This window comes from Dreissena polymorpha, chromosome 13, assembly GCF_020536995.1.
Source record: "Dreissena polymorpha isolate Duluth1 chromosome 13, UMN_Dpol_1.0, whole genome shotgun sequence".
In the NCBI taxonomy this organism is placed as follows: Eukaryota; Metazoa; Mollusca; class Bivalvia; order Myida; family Dreissenidae; genus Dreissena; species Dreissena polymorpha.
The window spans coordinates 36,541,171-36,565,267 of record NC_068367.1 but is presented as its reverse complement, the minus strand read 5'-3'; the positions used below and the strand labels follow the sequence as shown (position 1 = coordinate 36,565,267).

The 24,097-nt window shown below is 34.9% G+C and overlaps 1 protein-coding gene and 1 long non-coding RNA gene across 2 annotated transcripts; one reads left to right on the top strand and one right to left on the bottom strand.

Moving 5' to 3' along the window:
* Positions 1–17: 17 nt before the first annotated feature.
* LOC127854888 (uncharacterized) lies at positions 18–3,459 on the top strand. The gene is made up of 2 exons (XR_008037183.1): positions 18–189; positions 258–3,459. It is a non-coding gene; the product is annotated as an uncharacterized LOC127854888 (long non-coding RNA).
* Positions 3,460–6,572: 3,113 nt separating this feature from the next.
* LOC127854866 (IgGFc-binding protein-like) lies at positions 6,573–23,847 on the bottom strand. The gene is made up of 9 exons (XM_052389950.1): positions 23,675–23,847; positions 19,737–19,904; positions 19,239–19,406; positions 17,833–18,000; positions 16,379–16,546; positions 10,693–10,860; positions 8,332–9,407; positions 8,046–8,179; positions 6,573–7,737 (listed from the first exon to the last, which is right to left on the bottom strand). Coding segments are annotated over exons 1-9 (2,202 nt in total). The 5' UTR covers positions 23,826–23,847; the 3' UTR covers positions 6,573–7,736.
* Between the last annotated feature and the right edge of the window lie 250 nt (positions 23,848–24,097).

Here is a 24,097-nt window from a genome sequence, read left to right as displayed (position 1 = left end):
CTTTGGATAAACTTTGGACGAGTAAACAGCTGACATACCATATTGGACGGTAGGTGGGTCCCATATGAGTATGCTAGCTGTGTATAAGTCCAAATGTATCACATACCATATTGGACGATAGGTGGGTCCCATATGAGTATGCTAGCTGTGTATAAGTCCAAATGTATCACATACCATATTGGACGGTAGGTGGGTCCCACATGAGTATGCTAGCTGTGTATAAGTCCAAATGTATCACATACCATATTGGACGATAGGTGGGTCCCATATGAGTATGCTAGCTGTGTATCAGTCCAAATGTATCACATACCATATTGGACGATAGGTGGGGGCCATATGAGTATGCTAGCTGTGTATAAGTCCAAATGTATCACATACCATATTGGACGACGATAGGTGGGTCCCATATGAGTATGCTAGCTGTGTATCAGTCCAAATGTATCACAGTATTGTACATAACTCTGTTAAATAATCTTTTAATTATAAACCCACCACAATCTTTATTGACGTTCTTATTAATTTTCAGTAATACATTTCAATGTTAAGTCTGCGTTTAAGCAATATGACGTTTTATGAATGTAGACGTAAACAGTGTTTTTGGAGAAAAACGCCCTCAGAGAATAGTAATAATATTAATAAATGTTATTTTAAGCATGATTTATTTATGGGACATATATTTTTAACAACTTTTATGCAGTTAATCAAACATTCTATCGTAGATTCTATTGATTTGTCTTGAATTTAAAGTGGAAACGATCTGATGTATTTGGTTAAACCCCGACTGTCCAATATGTAATATATATTGGATAAAGAGCCATCAAATGCGGCAAGATATTGTCATGTGGTACAAATGGTGACAGCTGATTGAATTATATAAATATGAATATAATAATATTATTGTCTACTATATGTTTAACTGTCTGAAGTGCTATGTTTCAATGTTAGTATGTGGTACAACTTTAATTTTAACATTTACACATTACGAGCAAAGTTTTTGTTTGAATCAGAATTGAGTTCACAAATTGTAGTTTTTGAGACACCTATTTGTAACAGCATTATTACTTGACTTCTTTGTAATATTTAAGTCCCTTAATGTTGGATGCATTGATTAATATTTTTCATAGATCAATGTGCTCTTACAATCTATCATAAAATAAAAACAATTGGCCATTAAAAAAAATTGATTCTTATAACATTTGTGTTGATATTTTGAAGTTTTGTTGCTTTTAATTTCATGCATGTGTGTTGTTATAAACTTAAAATATGCAATACTTTGGATTCATTAAATTTTGTTTATAAGGCATTTATTGTATTAATAAAATTTTGCATTTTTTTTGATATTTCAAGTTCTGGACTATCTTATATTGTCTGATTTGAGGTGGGACTTTGATGTGAACAGTTCCACAAAATCCACGGCTATTAGTGTAAAACGCATAAAATTGGTTTCACAGTAATCAATGCAATCCTTATGTCTAGAAACTATAGTTAGCAAGCGTAGCAATTTCCTTATTCATTTGTTATGAATATTATTCTCCAATCAATTACATAGATACATGTAATTGGTAGTGAATATGAGGCGAGTATCGGATAGGGATGAAGTTTATTATGCATGGCTTTTAAGCAAATGTGTTCAGAATTAGCCGAGCACTCAAATGTTTTTAACTGAGATTGATCAACTTACTCTTCAATCCAATATTACACTCGCCTAACACTCTTTTATTCTTTGAATACTTATTATCTCTACTCATAAATCATGCTGAAGGCTTGAAAAAATGTCGTAAAGCTATTGGTTATAATAGTTTGTTTGCAATTGCTTTAGCAGATATGAAAAGGATACATATAATATATTTAAGTCCAAAGACTTATGTAGTCAGTGGCGAAAGCAAAGCAGGTTACATTTCAGAAAAATATTTAGTGTTTAAACCAGTCAGTAAAACATGCTATTACTGTTTGGTTTTCTTTAAGTCATTTATTTGAATGTACTTAAACCACTTAAAGTGGTACATTATGGTTAATAATCGGTGCAATAGATGATGAAACTGATTATGTTTGTTTTTGTTTTTCTTCATTGTATAATTTTAGAAGGACACTAGATTGTTGTGCATTGTAACTGTCAGTATGGCATAATGTCTCCATTGTTGTTAATTAGTTCACCTGAGCAAAATATTCTCATTTTTAAATTGTGTGAATATCTTTTATTCTTTGTTTTCATACGTCGTAAACATTTGCCTTGTAAACAGTAGATTTGGCATTTATTGCCCAATCTTCATGAAACTTGGTCAACACATTTGTCTTAATGATATTTGGGCCAAGTTTGAAACTCGTTTACATATGAAAGGTAAAAAACTAAGCCACTAGTTAAAATAAATGTTTGTTAACCCTTAAAGCGCTGGAGCAGAATTTTAAAGGCCTTTGCAAACAGTTTGAATCCAGATGAGACGCCACAGAACGTGGCGTCTCATCAGGATCCAAACTGTTTGCTATTCTGATGGTATTCTTTGAAAAAATCGAAGAAAATGCTAATTTTAGAAATTCAGCAGACGACATTTTAGCAGAAGACAAATTTCCCAGCATGCTAAGGGTTAATACTCTAGAGGCCACATGTTTTAACCAATCTTGCAATCTTGGTAATAATATTTTTCCACTTTTGATACCTCAGTTTGAGTTTGAAACTGGGTCATGTGCGTTCGAAAATTAGGTCTTCAGATCAAAGTATAGGAAAATCTTGTGGCATTTATTGCCAAAACTTTAAGAAAAAAGGCCAGACATATTGTGCTATTGATATCTCAACAAAGATTTAAACTGGATCATGTGGGATACAAAAGTAGGTCCACAACAAAGTTACTCGTATTTTGACAGGTATTTTATTTGATGTGTACATATTCACAATGAGGTATATTGTTTTCATGAACATATTCAGATAGAACACATTCATATTTTTGCTTGTTTGCTCATTTTTCAAATTCCTTTTAGAATCAAATACCCATATCCATATTATGTGAATGCTAAAATTGCATGTTTTTCAACTAGTATAAACATGTTGTTTCTATATTGCATGGTTATAATATTCTTACCAGTAAACTTATGCTTGGTTATATTATTACATTTGCTTAAGTTTTCCTGAAAGGATTTGTTAGTATGTATTTTGTGTAGACCTGTTTCCAAATTAGTTTTGTTTGGATTTCATCTAGTTTTTATAATTTAAAAAAATGTATTTAATTTACGACTATCTTAAGTCAGAAACTTTCCTGGTTGGAACATGGTTGAGTGTTGCATCACAACCCATCTTGTATATTATATAGTACCAGTTTAATTACTATGTGGCGCCTAAATTGTTCACATATGTTGTACATCAAATTTCGTTGTCAAGTTTTGCTATTTATTTGTACATGTGAACAATAAATATTGTGTATATTTTGACTGTATGTTTAAGACTACATTAAATTAAACTATGTGAAAGTAGAAAGCTTTTGTTGTGAGATAATGATAAGTGACAAGTGCTTATATGTGTAAACTGTTTGGTACCACCATTAAAACATGGTAGTAAAGTGAATACGAGTCTGCCTAGTTATTAGGAGGTCCTAGGTGCAATAACCGCTGTTTGATCTCAGAATCTTAAGACACAAAAATGACTGGTTCTACTTAAAAAGAAGACTCTATGTAAGCTTTAGGCTTTTTATTGAATCAAGCTTAATTTCAATGTTTTAAAATATATAATAAAACAATATTCAGAGTAAGTATGAGGAGAAATACACGGATGTTATTGAACTTGCTCTACAGAACGTATGATTTTCCTATGTTATAACAAATCTAATAAATGCATTCCCCGTACAAACAATTTGAACATTACCATCATACTTCCCTATCATACGAGATAAAGCTTTCTGAATGGCTTACACTTAAACAAAATAAGACGGTTGTAAATAAAAAGCATAGATTTATAAATATCATATAAGTTGACACGCATGCCTTTATTGGCGTTTACACGGTTACTTTTGTTGGTGAATACATGATTGCCGTAGTCGGTGGACATACATGTTCGCACATTGGCGGTTGCTATCATAGTTTGCTTTTAAAATAATATATTTTTAAGTTCATGAGAAACCTTTTTATGTTTCTTTTCTGATACGGTCTTCAATATTACTTTATTAAGATAATCAGGGGGGCCTGCGTATACGGGAGCTTACCGCGTTTAAGTGAGAAAGTTGTTGCAAAACTTCAAAGATGGCGTCGTTTTAGTGTTTTTCGTGAAGGAGTAGAGGATATTTTTACCCGGTAAGCAAGTTTATATTTATATTTCTTTTAAATGAATACGCCCTTTCGGCTCTCCGGTGTTTGTGCTTCCCTCGGTTTTTTGTTTCAAGATCATAGACGTAAGGATAAAAAAGTTATTGAAGGAAACCCGTTCTTAAATCTGTTGTCGCGTTACGTGACGTTCGAGAATTGGTATGTGCAAATATCATTTTCTCTTATAATACACAGTATTGATGCACGTGTACGGAAAAATATAACTAAAACCATGATTATTTCATTTTCCCGACGCCGTTTTATCTCTAATCACTAATTTATTGCCAAAAACTATTGGTTTAACCCCTTTTTTGGAACTGACTTCTTTTTAAGCACATTTTGGGACATGACTTCCAAATACACGAACTTTCTGTCGTGATTGAACTTACCATTGATATGAATGTTTTAAAGAACGTCTCCTCTGTTTAAATGTATACCACTTTCATACTTTTCAGAGATACGAAACCTCAAGCTACTTTACAAAAGATGAAACATAACTTGTATTGTTATAAACTGCGACATTATACGTTGGGAGCTTCTCGTTTTTGCAATATACATGTACTATTAAGCAGCATAGCGCCCTTTTTGGAAGGGATATTATGTCCTGATGTTATGTTAACTACTTACCGGTTCGGAATCTATTTTAAACTAATTGGCGGGTGCACACAGCAGCGGATAATATGCAGGTCAAAAATAGATTTTACATCCGGTGATGCTGGTTTTGACACCCGACGCATATATACATTTGATGAATGAAAGGCTTCATGAACGTTGACGTCGCTCTTGGTTACCAGAAAAATTCCCACGCACGGATTTCAACCGCCATTGTTTACAGTCAATTAAGTGCACAAGTACTGGATTTTGTATAGCGTTTTTTTAAAGGTGTTTGTCCAGCGCGTGTGCCAGGAAAACAGGGCTTAATGTATTTTTTTGTTCAGCTCTATAATATTTATATCAAATCTGTATGAAAAATGTCGGTGAACTTTAATCCGGTGTTAATTTTTGAAAATATTGAGGCGTTCATTAGTTATAGATCTAAAACGGAGCATTAATCCGCATATTAAAAAAAAACACAGGGCGTATTGCATATTAGTTCGGAGACATGAAATTATTTCGAAAGAAAGCCATGAGAGGTTCAATTCTATTTGAGCAAGTCTCGCTGCGTACGATTACGCTCTTGCTTCTCGTATATATTTGACTTTAATAAATCTTGGCAAATACCTAGTGTTTTATTTTGCTTAATCTAAATTAAGTCATCCATCTATATGTACTTTAATCAGCATAACATGACTTCCAAATGACCAACAGCTCTTTCATATGTGAAAGAGATTGACACGAAATACCTACCCATCTATAATAAAGTTTACATGTGTACTTCAATATTATAGTTTTATAGCATTTTATGTGGTGCAATATAAGTGTTTTCTTAATCATTTTACTGTAGAATTATAAAAATGTTGTACACAAAACCTTCCGACCAACTGAAATTATTCACCGATTTTAAAGAAGATGGGTTGTGGGGTGGCTGATGTACGAGATAATAGAATGTTTATCATCCTTTTCAGTAATATTTTTATTAATTAAATGTATTTTATGACGTGTCGACCTTATTCTGATATGAAGTTTTCTTTAGCCATTCTTTTACTGTCTTTTCAGATGACAAAGGTTAAAGGGCGATAATAAGTGCATCTTTCGTTGCAGTATACAATTATGTACTTAGGAATTTAACATAAGCGGAGGACTGGAATACCATTCCCCATTCATGGACCACATGAGTTTAAATGTAGAATATGCAAGAGAGAGTCCTTAAACAGAGCCGGACTAAAACAGCAAATAAAACAAACGAACCAAACAAAAAAATGTACGGCTGATGTATTATGTGTTTTTTTGTTTGTTTTATTTTATTATTTCTACATAGACAAGTCTGACATATAATTGCTATGAGTGCTACTTAATATCACGTTTTGTTCCGTATATGTCGTTCTAGTTTCTCACTTTTTATGAAAATAAACCATTATCTGTGTTACGTCATTTCTTCCAACGATGTCTCTGCATACATTTTCAATTGTATTCAGCACTTACATACATGATATAAAAGATTTGGGTCGGAATGAATTCGTTATGCATTTCACATATTAACTTACGATTAGTAGGCATTGTTAGGAACAAACGAAATAATATTTCTATGTAAACAGATACTTTATTCCCTCAATACAACAGTCTTAAATTATATGTATTCACATATGTATAAAAGATAAAAAAAATACATGTATATATTGATCACTTCTACTGAAATCATATCGTGTATTGCACTTGCACAAATCTTAATATCCACTACAAATTCACTTTTTGCGATTATAATATAGTGACCAACTCAGAACTGGTTTAAAAGAAGGTCGTCCAAAATTTGTCACATCAAAGTCACATACATGTATCAGTATATATCTAACTTTAAGATGAATAATTATAGATATGTTATTTGCTATCAGAAGACACTTTACGGTGTTTGCTTTAACATGGCATGCGCAGTGAATAATACACTGTTTAGTAAGATATTGTTGATATAAGGGAAGCAACTACATTACAACGTGTCCAATAAGCAAAATCGTTACGTTCCGTAATATAGGCTAAACGAACAGTCCATGAATAGCGAATCGCCTGCTTTGTTTGATTTTTAGGTTGCTTAGGCCACAACAAATTGATAATGTGTTCTATGGATTTTAGCTAACCAGAAATTGAGCAAGCGAGCGAAATAAAAATAAATTTATTTTTATTCCATTTTTTAATGGCAGGCGAGCGAAAAGCGAAGAATAAAAAAAAACTAATATTGTTTATATAAATTGATACTATATTTTAAAATAGCACATATATTGGTCTAATTTGAGTGCAAAAAAGACTAGTATACATTCTAGTATAATGACTAGTACTACAATTTATTTATAACAATAGTAGTACAACAATAAGAGGGAACAATATTTAAATTTAATCAATTTAAACAAGCAAATTTGTTGAATTGATATCCCCTGAAAATATACTTCTGGACACAAAAGTTTTCTGGACAGATGAACAACGCCAACGTGCATCATCATCGTATCCACATATATATACTCATACCAAGTTTCAATGAAATCCACAAAGAACTTCCAAGATATGGCTCCGGACACAAAAGTGCCGGTCGGAAAGACGGACAGACGGACAACAATATCTCTCCGCCTATGGCGTGGAATAAAAAACAACATACTTTTTTCCAAGAAACATGCAATCAAGAATGACTAGAATCAGCTTAAATTTTTATGGCAAAACAAATAAAATCTGCGGTCTCTGGTCACATCGGTGTGATGATGTCACGTCGGAAGTGTCACAGAGCGTTGCGTCATACTTGATGTAAAGCCTCTGATCATGTACATTCATCGGGAACGCTTGGAACTTGAACCGTGTCTCGTGGTCCGTCTGAGAAAGGAAGTGGGTGTTACTATGGTACTATTACCCAAAACACGAAATGCTTTATGCTTCAAATACCAATTACTTTTTTTTAGAATCTCCTTTAAAATATATACTATCTGATAGATGTTTAGAATATAATGTAACATGTCGAATATAGCGTTGTTAATCAAGAGAGATCAATTAATAATATGCCTTCTTATTTAGATGAATTATAGTTAAACTATATGATGAATTTAATAAAATAGTTACGGTTAAATTATTGTTTGTATGTTATAATTATTATTCGTTGCATCGCTTTGTTTATTTGGTAATACCATGGTAGTCCCAGCGGAAACCCGTAGGATTCTGCGTAATCAAACCCGTAAACGATCACTCCGAAACGCACGTAGGTGTCCACGTGGTAAATGTGGTGCTTTCCCACGGTAACAGACAGCCGAATAACACTGAACTGTAAATTAGTAAAATCATGCAATACGCGATAATAGTATAACTTTGTTATTTAATATTTTAGCATAATTTAATAATCATGTACGTTTGCCACTTTAAAATCACAAGGTAATCATAAATAATATGTGTATCAAGGGAAGTGTATCTGTGTACCTCTGTTGTGTTTATGGTTGTTTTCAGTTCATCGACACGACTGACGGTAGAACCATCAATATGCAGTCCGTTTGCCTGGTCTGTGCGAATTGTTATTGAGACGTAATGGTAAGCAAGAGGCGTTGCAGTTTCATAGAAATACTCTGCTTCTTGGCCGTTTAAAGAAGGAATAGTAATCATGCTAGGATCTCCTAACTTGGAATCGTGGTCACGCCCTTCGGCATATTGCAACACTAAAACTGGAAAATTAGATTCAATGGGTGTGGCAACGTCATTTGAGTGAACATATTCATAGAATTCTCCTTTATTTAATTTTATGTGGGTTGCTCCAATATTCACAGATGTTCCATCGACTGACGATAAAATGCGCAGTCTGTTGATTCCTCTAGATTTCAGTTTGGCACACACGTATTCGCGCTGCCAAAAAGATACTGGTAACATTTGTTCCACTAAGAAATCACAGCCAACTGCATATTGAGGAACATTCGCACATGTAACACCAGATACAACAGAAACAGGCTTGGAACTAGTAATGTGTGTACCTGTCAAGTCATGTTCGTGTTGAACCAAGTACGTTTGCATTCTACTCATTTTAAGTGAAACATTTTGTCCGCTGCTGTAGCTTTGGCCTCCTATGATGACGGGTCCATCAGATGTTATCAGTTGAATGTCAATCAAAGTGCTGTCTTCTAATGCAATGATTAAAAATTCACTTGGGAGTGTATAATAGTATGGTTCGTATGAAGCAACGACAAATTCCCGTGCGTCAGCAGAGATTGGTAAAAGTAAAAATCCATCTGAGGAATAGAAATCTCTAACCATGACATAGATTGATATGGTTTGATTCGCCTCAACATATACAGCTTTGTTAGACAAACCAGTTGTGGTTACAAGGCTGCCAGGAAGAACTACTGCGGTGGAGGTGTTAGCAAGTGTTGTTATAGTTTGGTTGAAACCTATTCCTGGCGCTGTGATGTAGACCTTGGAGACGTGCTTGCTTGCAATGTACAGTTTGATATAATCGGTCGTGTAACTTGTTTCTGGGATTCCGAATATGAACTGGCGACCCGCTGAGTCTGTTAAGTGACACAAAAATCATTTCACAAACGTTCAAACAGTATGCACTTGAACACGCAAATTAAGCATGTATATATACTTATCATTTACCTAATTGTGTACAAACGTACCATTATAATACTGATCACCGCGGTAATTTAATCAATTTACAGTTTTCCTTGTGATATTAGCCTATCTAGTATGAGAATTACCAGTACTAAGTGCACATACTTATGGCACTTATTGATTACTCCATTATTTGAATCAGAGGGATGGAGGATTGAAGTTTAAATGACCAATAGCCACACAAGTAAGGTGGCCGGGCTGGGTCTTTTACTCAAATTCCTCAGATTTGCAGTTAAGCCTTATATCAACTGCGATCCAGACTTGTTAAAATAGTTTTATGTTTTATCACTTTACGTTTTTTAATTGCCTGTATTTTATTGAGAAGAGTTGACATACTTGCCTAATAGGCTGGTTATGTATTTTATTGAGAATAGTTGACATACTTGCCAAAAGGCTGGTAATGTATTTTATTGAGAAGAGTTGACATACTTGCCTGTATTTTATTGAGAAGTGTTGACATACTTGCCTAATAGACTGGTAATGTATTTTATTGAGAAAAGTTGACATACTTGCCTAATAGGCTGGTAATGTATTTTATTGAGAAGAGTTGACATACTTGCCTAATAGGCTTGTAATATATTTTATTGAGAAGAGTTGACATACTTGCCTAATAAGCTGGTAATATATTTTATTGAGACAAGTTGACACACTTGCCTAATAGGCTGGTTATGTATTTTATTGAGAAGAGTTGACATACTTGCCTAATAGGCTGGTAATGTATTTTATTGAAAAGAGTTAACATACCTGCCTAATAGGCTGGTAACGTATTTTATTGAGAAGAGTTGACATACTTGCCTAATAGGCTGGTAATGTATTTTATTTATATGTTTCTAATGGAAAGAGACTAAATACTGGCAAATAACGGGGAACCGAGTCGGGTTGCTCAGTTGGTATAGTGCTGATAGCTTAATGATAAGTGGGGAAATCCTCTAAACGACCATTTTCATTCTCTAATGCAAGAAGAGCAGTGGTCAGTTACTGGCATAAGTATGTACATTGAGTACTGGGTAAACCAGTCAATCCAAGGAAAGTGCGAGTTGGTAAACTCACCGCCGTGGAGTAACTATTACTAGCTAAACTACTGTTAAGGACGGAGAAAAATTCCAACTAAAGCAACAGACACGAAGTGTTAGCTGTCTGAATGTTTTTATAACTAAATCATGCACAGAACTTCCTTACCATACAGGTTACAAGTGGCTGATGCAGACCAGTCAGAGTCAGCGTTGCATTTGATGATGTTCTCTCCGCTCAGTACGTAACCGTTATTGCAGGATATTTTAACAACTGTTCCATACGTTGTTACTGTAGTGTTTACTGTTCCATGGTCTGGTGTTGGGTCACCACAATCTGAAGTGCAAATAAGTGATTAAAGATTAAACGTGATTGGTGGATTCTGAGCTGTTTTAATGGGTCAGAATCCACAAAATACATCCACAATGTTATTGCATATTCCCTATAGCGACATTGTGCATGAATTTACTATTGTTTGCAATACTTAAACCTCAAAAGCAAAATTAAAATAATGATGTTATCAATTTTTTGTGTAGAAGGAAACGGCACCTTTGAAAATATGTACATCAAAGTATATACAGTGCATGGATTACACAAATAAGGATTTGATGCTGAAAAATGCCACATGGTGATGGGTCTTTTGATAAAAATGTAAAATTTAAACTGGTATGACGCTTAAGGCGAGACAGTGATGACTATAGTGCTGAAAACGCATCATGATGATTATAAGGGTGTTACTTGTGGCTGTGACTTCAATCACGATGATGTTCTTGTTGTTTATAATGATTATACTTATGATAATGACGATGCTGATGCTGTTATTGTTGTTGATAATGATGAATTGATGGTAATACTGATTATGCGTTCAGGAACATCAACTGAAATCCATACTTCTATTGGTTTCGAATAATATATCAACTAAAATATATCGATCACTTCAGTTAATTGTGTAACTTTCTTAGAGAATCGCATATAACTGAGGTAAACTCATTAAAACAACAAGAACTGTTTGATTTGCATTTTATTTTACCTTTCATCCAATATATACATTTTCAGTCAGAAAATTTAATTGAAATTTCAATAAGTAAGTGATTATGCAACGATTGCTTTACGTTAACAATATAATTATAATATTTCACACTAGGAGTTTGAAATTCTATCCATAAAGCTAATCTAATGGCTAAAAAATGTAAAATATACCCCTATATAGTATATAGACAACAGGAAGAAAACGCAGCAGACCCCGGCCCAGCCCATTTTCCATATATCATGCCGTCATAGAATATTGTACACTACGGAAGCGTATATTGTACACCCCAATAATATGGTTATGCCGGATTAGTTTATACCGACTTACTGTGAAATAACATGGTATGTCGTCATAGTTTTGTAGGTTTTTACCTCTTTATTTTACTCGCCAAAACGACATTAAGTTAAAGTCTCGACATACATGTTTTCGGCTTTGCCCGAAAAATTATTTGGTCGACATGATCTAAGTCGACAAATCGACATAATTTTTGGCGTCATGCTCTTGTGAAAATGACTTACCATCATAGTTTTAGTCAACACGATGAGTTATTTTTTTACGCCATGACACCTTTTTTCATATCATGCCATCATAGAATGTTGACATTATCACAGCATCAGGGTGTACCCTATATGCTTCCATACTTCCATAGCTTATGGATTAAATATCGTCAGAGATTTAGGATGTTATGCCAACATGCGGATTCTTTTGTCTTGAAATCTTATCCTAAGTCGACAAATCAACATAATTTTTGGCGTCATGCTCTTGTGAAAATGACTTTTTAAGCCATGACAACTTTTTCATATCATGCCGTCATAGAATGTTGACATCATCCCAGCATCAGGGTGTACCATATACGCTTCCATAGTCTTGAAGTCTGCTACGATTGTAAAATGTTACAATTACTTTGACACGTATTTTGTGGTCTTATACTTTGATTATTTTATGTCGACTTATTCCAATGTGTTATGATTTATTAATTTAATTTTGGATGTCATAATAGTATTCATGTGCTGAATGCACCAAATGAGTCAAACCAAATGAAAAAAGGAAACTAAAAAACAATGGGAATAAACCTCTTATTAAGCATTTTCGAAAAATGATGATTGTGACCGATGGAGTTACAGAAAAAGATGTTGTGCACAATTCTTGTCGTCTTAAACAGAATCGGAGTCAACATTAAGTACGACACCAAAAATAATGCAGCTAACTGTACCTACCATGAAGGAAACACCTTCGTGTTTCTTCTTTTCATACAATTTTGACTTGCTATAATTAATGTGTTCGGACATTTTATTAAATATGGTTTTAAGTGTATTTGCCACCTGAGCTAAAATTGATCTTAAAAGTGAATACTTTAAATTCTTGTCTCAAACCGTAAGGCTAATAGCTTCGGTCGAAATTGGACCATCCTATGGGTAACTAGTATTACTTAAATGTATTATTAATGAAAACTTTAAAAAAAAAATCCTCTGAAGACACATTGCTCAAGGTTTTGTTTTTGATAGGTATCATCATATAGTGATCATCAATCAAATTTACTGGGTTGTCAAAATAGTTGGTACTTACTTGTTAGGGAATTTGCATGAAATTTCATTATCATGTGGGCAAAATGGACCTGTGCAGGGATTAATAAAGCTTGCTTTTTGTACGTAGTAAACACTTATCATTTCCTACCGACGATTCGGCTAGCGTCACCTAAATGAACATTCAGGTAAGCGATTCAGTGCCATCATTACAATTTTGTTTACAATACTAAACTAACAGTACTTGCTGGCGCATCACTTGCCTATCTTCTGTTCATAAAATGTAATTGAAATAGGCTTACAACTCACAGTGATTTTGCACAAATTAAAGACGTGCTTTTTTAAGAAAGAAAATACCTTTATATACCTGCATCTTGGCGTAACAACCTGAAAATAGTTCCACCCTAAAAGTATAATGTATACAAAAGTTAATGTTTACTTATAAGTTCCTGATATCTTTGCAAAAAGATAAGAAAATTAGACAACGGAAACATGATGGTCCAACAGCACTCACCTAAGTACAAGGAACACCAATTGTTTACCTTGACCTTGCGACCTAGTGATCTGCTGTAAAAGAATAAGAAACAACAGAATGGTTCCCAATTATGAAAGGAGTGAAGCAGGGGTACTGCATATCAGGATTTCTCTTCCTTGATGTAATCGACTGTATAATGTAGAAAACTGTCGAATGTGAGAGAACTGTAATCCGATGGAACCTTACAATTATTCTGGAGTAGTTTGACTTTGCTGACGAGTCCATCACTCACACTGTAATCATCAACAATTAAATATCTACAACCCAAGACAACAAAACTGGAATAAACATACAGCTGAAGTTGGACTTAAGCTCAACATTTATATATTCAAAGTCATGAAAACCAACAGCAAAAATGAAAATATAATAAAGGTTGGACACAACGAAGAAGAAAAGGTGGAAAGCTTCATATATCTGGGAGCAACTGTTTAAAGGAAGATGGAGGCACAGCACATGTGAAGAAAATAAAATCACTGGAAAGCACACAGTTTGAATGGTTATCAAGCATCTGATAGGCCCGCAACATTGACAGAAAGACCAAACCATGCCGGTTCAACAGCCTTGTGTTTTTAGTTCTATTGTATGGAAGTGACAGATGGAATCTAACAATGGGCAAAAATGAGAAACTAAATATATTCCAAAACAAGTTTTAAGACCGTTTTAGAAACGGCAGAAGCATGGATGATCACCGAAAATGTGTAAAGAAGAAGATGAAATTGGAGTGGGCATGGTAGGTGAAAAGACGGAACACAGGGCAGTGTTGTAGCCCTTGAGTAGACACCAGAATGATTAAGAAAAGATGCCGACCGAAAACTAATTGGCGGCACTGGAACGGATCGGTGAAGGCTGCAACACACGAAACTAAGCACGACATACAAGTGGGCAAGCTGGCATGCAGGTTGATTTATAAAATACAATATTCCACTTACTTTCACAGAAAACAGTGTCATTCCGGCCGGTTGCATTGCACTCTATATCTGATAATGTGGTATTTTAAGTATGTTTCTAATAGGAAAGAGACTAAATACTGGCAAATAGCGGAGAACCGAGTCGGGTTGCTCAGTTGGTACAGTGCTGATAGCTTAATGATAAGTGGGGAAATCCTCTAAACGGCCATTTTCCTTCTCTAATTCAAGTAGAGCAGTAGTCAGTTACTGTCATAAGTATGTACATTGAGTACTGGGTAAACCAGTCAATCCAAGGAAAGTGCGAGTTGGTAAACTCACCGCCGTGGAGTAACTTTTACTAGCTTTACTACTGTTTAGGACGGAGAAACATTCCAACTAAAGCAACAGACACGAAGCGTTAGCTGTCTGAATGTTTTTCTTTACTTAATCATGCACAGAACTTCCTTACCATACAGGTTACAAGTGGCTGATGCAGACCAGTCAGACTCAGCGTTGCATTTGATGATGTTCTCTCCGCTCAGTACATAACCGTTATTGCAGGATATTTTATCAACAGTTCCATACGTTGTTACTGTAGTGTTTACTGTTCCATGGTCTGGTGTTGGGTCACCACAATCTGAAGTGCAAATATGTTATTAAAGATTAAACGTGATTGGTTGGTTTATTCTGAGCTGTTTTAATGGGTCAGAATCCACAAAATACATCTACAATGTTATTGCATATTCCCAAAAGCCAAATTGTGCATGAATCAACTATTGTTTGCAATACTTAAACCTCAAAAGCAAAATTAAAATAATGATGTTATCAATTTTTGTGTAGAAGGAAACGGCACCTTTGAAAATATGTACATCAAAGTATATACAGTGCATGGATTAAACAAAAAAGGATTTGATGCTGAAAAATGCCACATGGTGATGGGTCTTTTGATAAAAATGTAAAATCCAAACTGGTATGACGCTTAAGGCGAGACAGTGATGACTATAGTGCTAAAAATGCATCATGATGATTATAAGGGTGTTACTTGTGGCTGTGACTTCAATCACGATGATGTTCTTGTTGTTTATAATGATTATACTTATGATGATGACGAGGCTGATGCTGTTATTGTTGTTGATAATGATGAATTGATGGTCATACTGATTATGCGTTCAGGGACATCAACTGAAATCCAAACTTCTATTGGTTTCGAATAATATATCAACTAAAATATATCGATTACTTCAGTTTATTGTGTAACTTTCTTAGAGAATCGCATATAAAAGAGGTAAACTCATTCAAACAGCAAGAACTGTTTGATTTGCATTTTATTTTACCTTTCATCCAATATATACATTTTCAGTCAGAAAATTTAATTGGAATTTCAATAAGTAAGTGATTATGCAACGATTGCTTTACGTTAACAATATAATTATAATATTTCACCCCAGGAGTTTGAAATTATATCCATAAATTCAATCTAATGGCTAAAAAATATATAATATACCCCTATATAGAATATAGACAACAGAAAGAAAACGCAGCAGACCCCGGCACAGCCCATTTTCCAGTAAAGAAGGGAAATTACTGGAAAGACAGGGTACCTTTCATCGACCCACAGGTGTTGGGCACGTGGCCAAGTCACTTTAACACTATCAATATATAAATACTCTAGAGCAGTTGTCAGTTACTGGCATAAGTATGTACACTGAGTACTGGTACAACCAACTAATCCAGGAATAGAGTGAGTTGGTTAACTTACCGCCATGATATGACTTAAGTACAGTTGAAGACGGAAAACAAATCCAACTAAAGAAACAAGCACAAAGTGTCAGCAATCAGAATGTGTACCATGACCGAATCATGCCGAGTACTTTCTTACCATATGGGTTACACGTGGCTGATGCAGACCAGTCAGAGTCAACGTTGCATTTGATGATGTTCTCTCCGCTCAGTACATAACCGTGATTGCAGGATATTTGAACAACAGTTCCATACGTTGTTACTGTAGTGTTTACTGTTCCATGGTCTGGTGTTGGGTCACCACAATCTGAAGTGCAAATAAGTGATTACAGATTAAACGCGATTGGTGGATTTTGAGGTATTTTAATGGGTCAGAATCCACAAAATACATCTACAATGTTATTGCACATTCCCTATAGCGACATTGTGCATGAATTAACTATTGTTTGCAATACTTAAACCTCAAAAGCAAAATTAAAATAATGATGTTATCAATTTTTTGTGTGGAAGGAAACGGCACCTTTGAAAATATGTACATCAAAGTATATACAGTGCATGGATTAAACAAATAAGGATTTGATGCTGAAAAATGCCACATGGTGATGGGTCTTTTGATAAAAATGTAAAATCCAAACTGGTATGACGCTTAAGTCGAGACAGTGATGACTATAGTGCTGAAAATGCATCATGATGATTATAAGGGTGTTACTTGTGGCTGTGACTTCAATCACGATGATGTTCTTGTTGTTTATAATGATTATACTTATGATGATGACGATGCTGATGCTGTCATTGTTGTTGATAATGATGAATTGATGGTGATACTGATTATGCGTTCAGGAACATCAACTGAAATCCAAACTCCTATTGCTTTCGAATAATATATCAACTTAAATATTTCGATTACTTCAGCTTATTGTGTAACTGTCTAAGAGAATCGCATAAAAAAGGTAAACTCATTCAAACAGCAAGAACTATTTGATTTGCATTTTATTTTACCTTTCATCCAATATATACATGTTAAGTCAGAAAAATTAATTGGAATTTCAATAAGTAAGTGATTATGCAACGATTGCTTTACGTGAATAATTATATTATTAACGTAAAGCAATCGTTGCATAATCACTTACTTATTGAAATTCAAATTAAATATTTCACGCCAGGAGTTTGAAATTCTATCCATAAAGCTAATCTAATGGCTAAAAGTGTAAAATATACCCCTATATAGTATATAGACAACAGGAAGAAAACGCAGTAGACCCCGGCCCAGCCCATTTTCCAGTAAACAAGGGAAATTACTGGAAAGACAGGGTACCCTACATCGACCCACAGGTGTTGGGCACGTGGCCAAGTCACTTAAACACTATCAATATATCAATACTCTAGAGCAGTTGTCAGTTACTGGCATAAGTATGTACACTTAGTACTGGTACAACCAACTAATCCAGGAATAGAGTGAGTTGGTTAACTTACCGCCATGATATGACTTAAGTACAGTTGAAGACGGAAAACAAATCCAACTAAAGAAACAAGCACAAAGTGTCAGCAATCAGAATGTGTACCATGACCGAATCATGCCGAGTACTTTCTTACCATATGGGATACACGTGGCTGATGCAGACCAGTCAGAGTCAACGTTGCATTTGATGATGTTCTCTCCGCTCAGTACATAACCGTGATTGCAGGATATTTGAACAACAGTTCCATACGTTGTTACTGTAGTGTTTACTGTTCCATGGTCTGGTGTTGGGTCACCACAATCTGAAGTGCAAATAAGTGATTACAGATTAAACGCGATTGGTGGATTTTGAGGTATTTTAATGGGTCAGAATCCACAAAATACATCTACAATGTTATTGCACATTCCCTATAGCGACATTGTGCATGAATTAACTATTGTTTGCAATACTTAAACCTCAAAAGCAAAATTAAAATAATGATGTTATCAATTTTTTGTGTGGAAGGAAACGGCACCTTTGAAAATATGTACATCAAAGTATATACAGGGCATGGATTAAACAAATAAGGATTTGATGCTGAAAAATGCCACATGGTGATGGGTCTTTTGATAAAAATGTAAAATCCAAACTGGTATGACGCTTAAGGCGAGACAGTGATGACTATAGTGCTGAAAATGCATCATGATGATTATAAGGGTGTTACTTGTGCCAGTGACTTCAATCACGATGATGTTCTTGTTGTTTATAATGATTATACTTATGATGATGACGATGCTGATGCTGTTATTGTTGTTGATAATGATGAATTGTTGGTCATACTGATTATGCGTTCAGGAACATCAACTGAAATCCAAACTTCCATTGGTTTCGAATAATATATCAACTAAAATATATCGATTACTTCAGTATATTGTGTAACTTTCTTAGAGAATCGCATATAAAAGAGGTAAACTCATTCAAACAGCAAGAACTGTTTGATTTGCATTTTATTTTACCTTTCATCCAATATATACATTTTCAATCAGAAAATTTAATTGGAATTTCAATAAGTAAGTGATTATGCAACGATTGCTTTACGTTAACAATATAATTATAATATTTCACGCCAGGAGTTTGAAATTCTACCCATAAAGCTAATCTAATGGCTAAAAATATAAAATATACCCCTATATAGTATATAGACAACAGGAAGAAAACGCAGCAGACCCCGGCCCAGCCCATTTTCCAGTAAACAAGGGAAATTACTGGAAAGACAGGGTACCCTACATCGACCCACAGGTGTTGGGCACGTGGCCAAGTCACTTAAACACTATCAATATATCAATACTCTAGAGCAGTTGTCAGTTACTGGCATAAGTATGTACACTTAGTACTGGTACAATTAACTAATCCAGGAATAGAGTGAGTTGGTTAACTTACCGCCATGATATGACTTAAGTACAGTTAAAGACGGAAAACAAATCCGACTAAAGAAACAAGCACAAAGTGTAAGCAATCAGAATGTGTACCATGACCGAATGATCCCGAGTACTTTCTTACCATATGGGTTACACGTGGCTGATGCAGACCAGTCAGAGTCAGCGTTGCATTCGATGATGTTCTCTCCGCTCAATACGTAACCGTGATTGCAGGATATTTTAACAACAGTTCCATACGTTGTTACTGTGGTGTTTACTGTACCATGATCTGGTGTTGGGTCCTCACAATCTTAAGTGCAAATTAGTGATAAAGAATTAAACGCGATTGGTGGATTCTGAGCTGTTTTTAGTGGGTCAGAATATGCTATATGTTGGTTGAGTCGTGGGTAATTTTCATAAATGTGTTTCAACTCAATATTTTATAAATATATGACCATGAATCATTTCAAAAATATTTATAAACCAGCCAATCCAAGTAAAGTGCAAGTTGGTAAACTCACCGCCGTGAAGTTACTAAGATAATGTTTAGGACGGAGAAAAATCAAACTGAAGCAACAGACACGAAGTGTCAGCAGTCTGAATGTGATCCATTACTGAATCATGCACAGAACTTCCTTACCATACGGTATACAAGTGGCTGATTCAGACCAGGAAGAGTCAACTTTGCATGTTATGATGTTCGTTCCGCTCAGTACATAACCATGATTGCAGGATACTTTAACAACAGTTCCATACGTTGTTGCTGTGGTGTTTACTGTTCCATGGTCTGGTGTTGGGTCCTTACAATCTGAAGTGCAAATCATTGATAAAGAATTCAACGTGATTTGTGGAATCTGAGCTGTTTTTAATGGGTCAGAATCCACAAAATACATCTACAATGTTATTGCATATTTCCTATAGCAAGATTGTGCATGAATTCACGATTGTTTGCAATACTTAAATCTCAATAGCAAAATGCAAATAATGATGTTATCAATTCATTGTGTAGAAGAAAATGGCACATTTGAAAATATTTACATGAAAATATATACAGTGCATGGATAACACTTTAAAAGGCCACACGGTGATGGGCCTTTTGATAAAAATGTAAAATCAAAACTGGTATGATGCTTAAGACGAGACAGTGATGACGACAGTGTTGAAAGTGCATCATGATAATTATTGGGGTGTTGATTGTGACTGTGAATTTAATCACGATGAGATTTTTGTTGTGGATAATGATGATACTTATGATGATGACGATGCTGATGTTGTTGTTGTTGTTGATGATGATTGATGACATTACCGGAAACCCAATGTTCAATTGATATTGAATTACTATACATAAAATATATCGATTACTTCAGTTTATCATGTAACTTTGTCAAAGAATCTCATAGAATAAAAGTTAACCCTGTAAAACAGCAAGAACTATTTGATTTGAATCTTAATTTACCATTCATCTAATATACATTATCAATCAGGAGATTTTACTGGAATTTCAATAAGCAAGTGAATATAAAACGATAGCGTTTCATTAACTATATAATTATAAGCTAAAGAAACTTCAGCGAACAGTTTATATAGTATTGACAGACCTGTCGCGCCAGTCAAATATCATAAAAAGCAACATTTAACGTTGTGGTAGCCAGAACTATATGATTATAATATTCCACTCACTGGCGGCAGAATCATAAATTTGCCCCCCCCGAGCTTACCCCAGAGGTTCCAGATTGTTTAATGTACACTTATTGTGTAAGGTTTGACTTTTCAACAACGAGTATTGACATAAATACACATGGTGAAACAAGAGCACCGCATATTGGATGCCAACGCTCGGCTGTGGGTGCATTTTTGAATAAATGAAAGCTTGTCAGAAGAAAAGGGAGAAAGGTAAGTGGCGAGAAGAACTCGACGAGCTGGCTATGACAATACCTCGGGGTTTAGGTCACAGTGAACTTGACCTTTGACCTAGTGACCCAAAAAAGGGTGTGGAGTGTAGAACTTATCAAGGTGCATCTACATATGAAGTTTCAAAGTTGTAGGTGGAAGCACTTTGATTTTAGAGCCTATGTTGAAGTTTTATATTAGAGGTCACAGTGACCTAGACCTTTAACATAGTGACCCAAAAATGGGTGTGGCGTGTAGAACTCATCAAGGTGCATCTACATATGAAGTTTCAAAGTTGTAGGTAGAAGCACTTTGATTTTAGAGCCTATGTCAATGTTTTATATTAGAGGTCACAGTGACCTTGACCTTTGACCTAGTGACCCAAAAATGAGTGTGGCGTGTAGAACTCATCAAGCACGTCAAACGACAAAAATCATATTCTTTCCCGCTAAAAATGCAGCTTTGTACTTTTAGCGATTGTTTCATTATTTCTTTAAACTCGGGTACATAAAGGAGTGATAAACAGAAAACAGGTTACTGCCTGATCTTTTTGTAATATATCATGCTCGGCACGAATAAAATAACGGCTCGGCAAGCCTCGCCGTTATATTATTCTAAGCCTTGTATGATATATTACAAAAAGACATTAGACCCATAAAGAGCATGTCTGGTGTATATTTGCTATCCGAATAAGTCAGACAGAGAAATTAACATTGATTTTTATTATTGATGATTCATCATTATTGCAAATGACAAATATGTAATTTAAAAAATAATTACATATTCTTATAAAGTTTTATGTTTATAGTATCTTATGTCTTTACAGTATGTCTCAATTATATTTAGAACAAGTTATTCCCAGAGCGCGGTCAATATTTAATCCAGAGATATGATTTTAACAAACTTATTAGAGGTCCATCACTTTAAACATATACAAGAGCAAGTAACTCTTAGCTAACGTTTGATCCCAGATGCTTGATTTGAACAAATTTGGTAATTTGTTTTAAGTTTTCACTACTTACAGATAAAGAAAACAAGTTATCGTTTCAGAGAAGATTTTTAGAGCTTTCACTATTTAAATATAAGGGAAACAACTAACAAGTAAATGTACGTTATATGGAGGCGAGGGATGTTACCATTATTATTATTTTAATAAGATTATCACATATTTCTCTACATTTTTTTCGGGGGTGGGGGGAACAGCAAAACCCTTCATATTAAAAGCACACGTTAGCAAAATATGCTAATATGGTGTGCTTTTGTTATCGGTTTCCTTATATGGCTATAGTAAAACCTTGTGAACACTCTGTTCAGCCACACTTTTAGTCGAATCTTCATCATACCTAGTCAGATCATTTGTTGCAATCAAATCACGACCGGGTTTGAAACTGGGTCATGTGAGGTCGAAGACTAGGTTACCAGGAGACATAAAAAATGTTAACACTCTTTAAGTCACATGTTCCGTCCACTTTTCCTTAAACTTAGTCAACAGATTTGTTCTAATCTATTCTCAGTTGAATTCGAAAATGGTTCCGGTGCGTTGGACAATGTTGCCGCCAAAGTGTTGTACTATTTTCCTTATATGGCTTTAGTGAAACCTTCATTTTAGTGTGAAATCTTCTTGAAACCTGCCAATAACATTTGTTCTTGTGCTATCTCGGCTGAGTTAGAAAATGGTTTCAGTCCGTAGAAAAACATGGCCATCAGGGGGCGGGGTAGCTTTCTTTGTATGTCTATAGTGAAACCTTGTAAACACGTGAGAAGTAACATTTCCAGTTAAATAATCATGAAACAAGTTCAGACAATTTGTTATTATGCTATCAGGACCGAGTTCAATGTTCATGAAACATGGTAGGAACATTTGTGCTTTTGATACATCGACCAAGTTTGAAATAGTTAATGTCAGGTAAAAAAACTAATGTATAAGATTCAAGTAACAAAAAGCTTGCAAAGACTTGAAAAACATGGACATCAGGGGTTTGGCAGTTTTCCTTATATAAACTTGTAGGTGGAAGCACATGTATGTCTATAGTGAAACCTTGTAAACACTCTAAAAGTCTCATGGAACCTTTTAAGACAATGTGTTCTTATGATATCTAAGCCGAGTTAAAAAATGGTTCGAGTCTGTAGAAAACATGGCCGCAAGGGGGGAGGGGGCTGGAAAATTTTCTCAATCATCATGAAACGTGCGCGGAATATTTGTTCTTGTGCTATCTCAATAAATTAAAAAAATGGTCCCGGTTTTTTGAAAAATTTGTCTGCCACTTGATGTGTAAGTTTCCCTTGTAATTTGGGCTCAAACGTAACCTTTTAACACAGGTTAACATTGCATCTTTCTTACGATGATTAAAAGAGAAACGTCAATATTTTTATGTTTAAGTTGTTTTTAACTGTGATGATGATGATGATGATGATGATGATGATGATGATGATGATGATGATGATGATGATGATGATGATGATGATGATGATGATGATGATGATGATGATGATGATGATGATGATGATGATGATGATGATGATGATGATGATGATGATGATGATGATGATGATGATGATGATGATTGATGATGATGATGATGATGATGATGATGATGATGATGATGATGATGATGATGATGATGATGATGATGATGATGATGATGATGATGATGATGATGATGGTGATGGTGATGATGATGCACTTACCAATCGTTGTTATCAGTTCTTCAATAATTCTCGAAAAGCCATCCAGCTTTTTCGCTTCAACGTCCAGTTTAACGATCTTTGCATCTGCTTTGTCAATCTTTGTACTCAATTTGTTTTGTTCGGAGATCAGCGACTGGGAAAAGTTATTCATTTGATCGGAGATGTGCGTCTCCAGATCTTTGTAACCTACCATATTCACCGCTGTGGTTTCTTCAAACCTCTTTTGAAGAGTGATGACTCTATCATCGCATTTCGTTTCAACGCCTGCGTTCAACTGGAGAAGTTCAGCTTTTAAGTTCTTGATCAATTCGTTTTTTTCCGTTTTCTCGACTAATGCATTGACTTCGAGTCTGTTTACTTCGCCATCCAGTCGAACGATCTTTGCATCTGCCTTGTCAATCTTTGTACTCAGTTTGTTTTGTT

Excerpts from the sequence above, each read along its gene's own strand:
- LOC127854866 (XM_052389950.1), bottom strand. The coding sequence starts at position 23,825 with ATGAATAACTTTTCCCAGTCGCTGATCTCCGAACAAAACAAATTGAGT. Across the intron at positions 18,001-19,238 it reads AGCCACGTGTAACCCATATG|ATTGTGGTGACCCAACACCA; the intron begins GTAAGAAAGTAC and ends TTTGCACTTCAG. Across the intron at positions 16,547-17,832 it reads AGCCACGTGTATCCCATATG|ATTGTGGTGACCCAACACCA; the intron begins GTAAGAAAGTAC and ends TTTGCACTTCAG.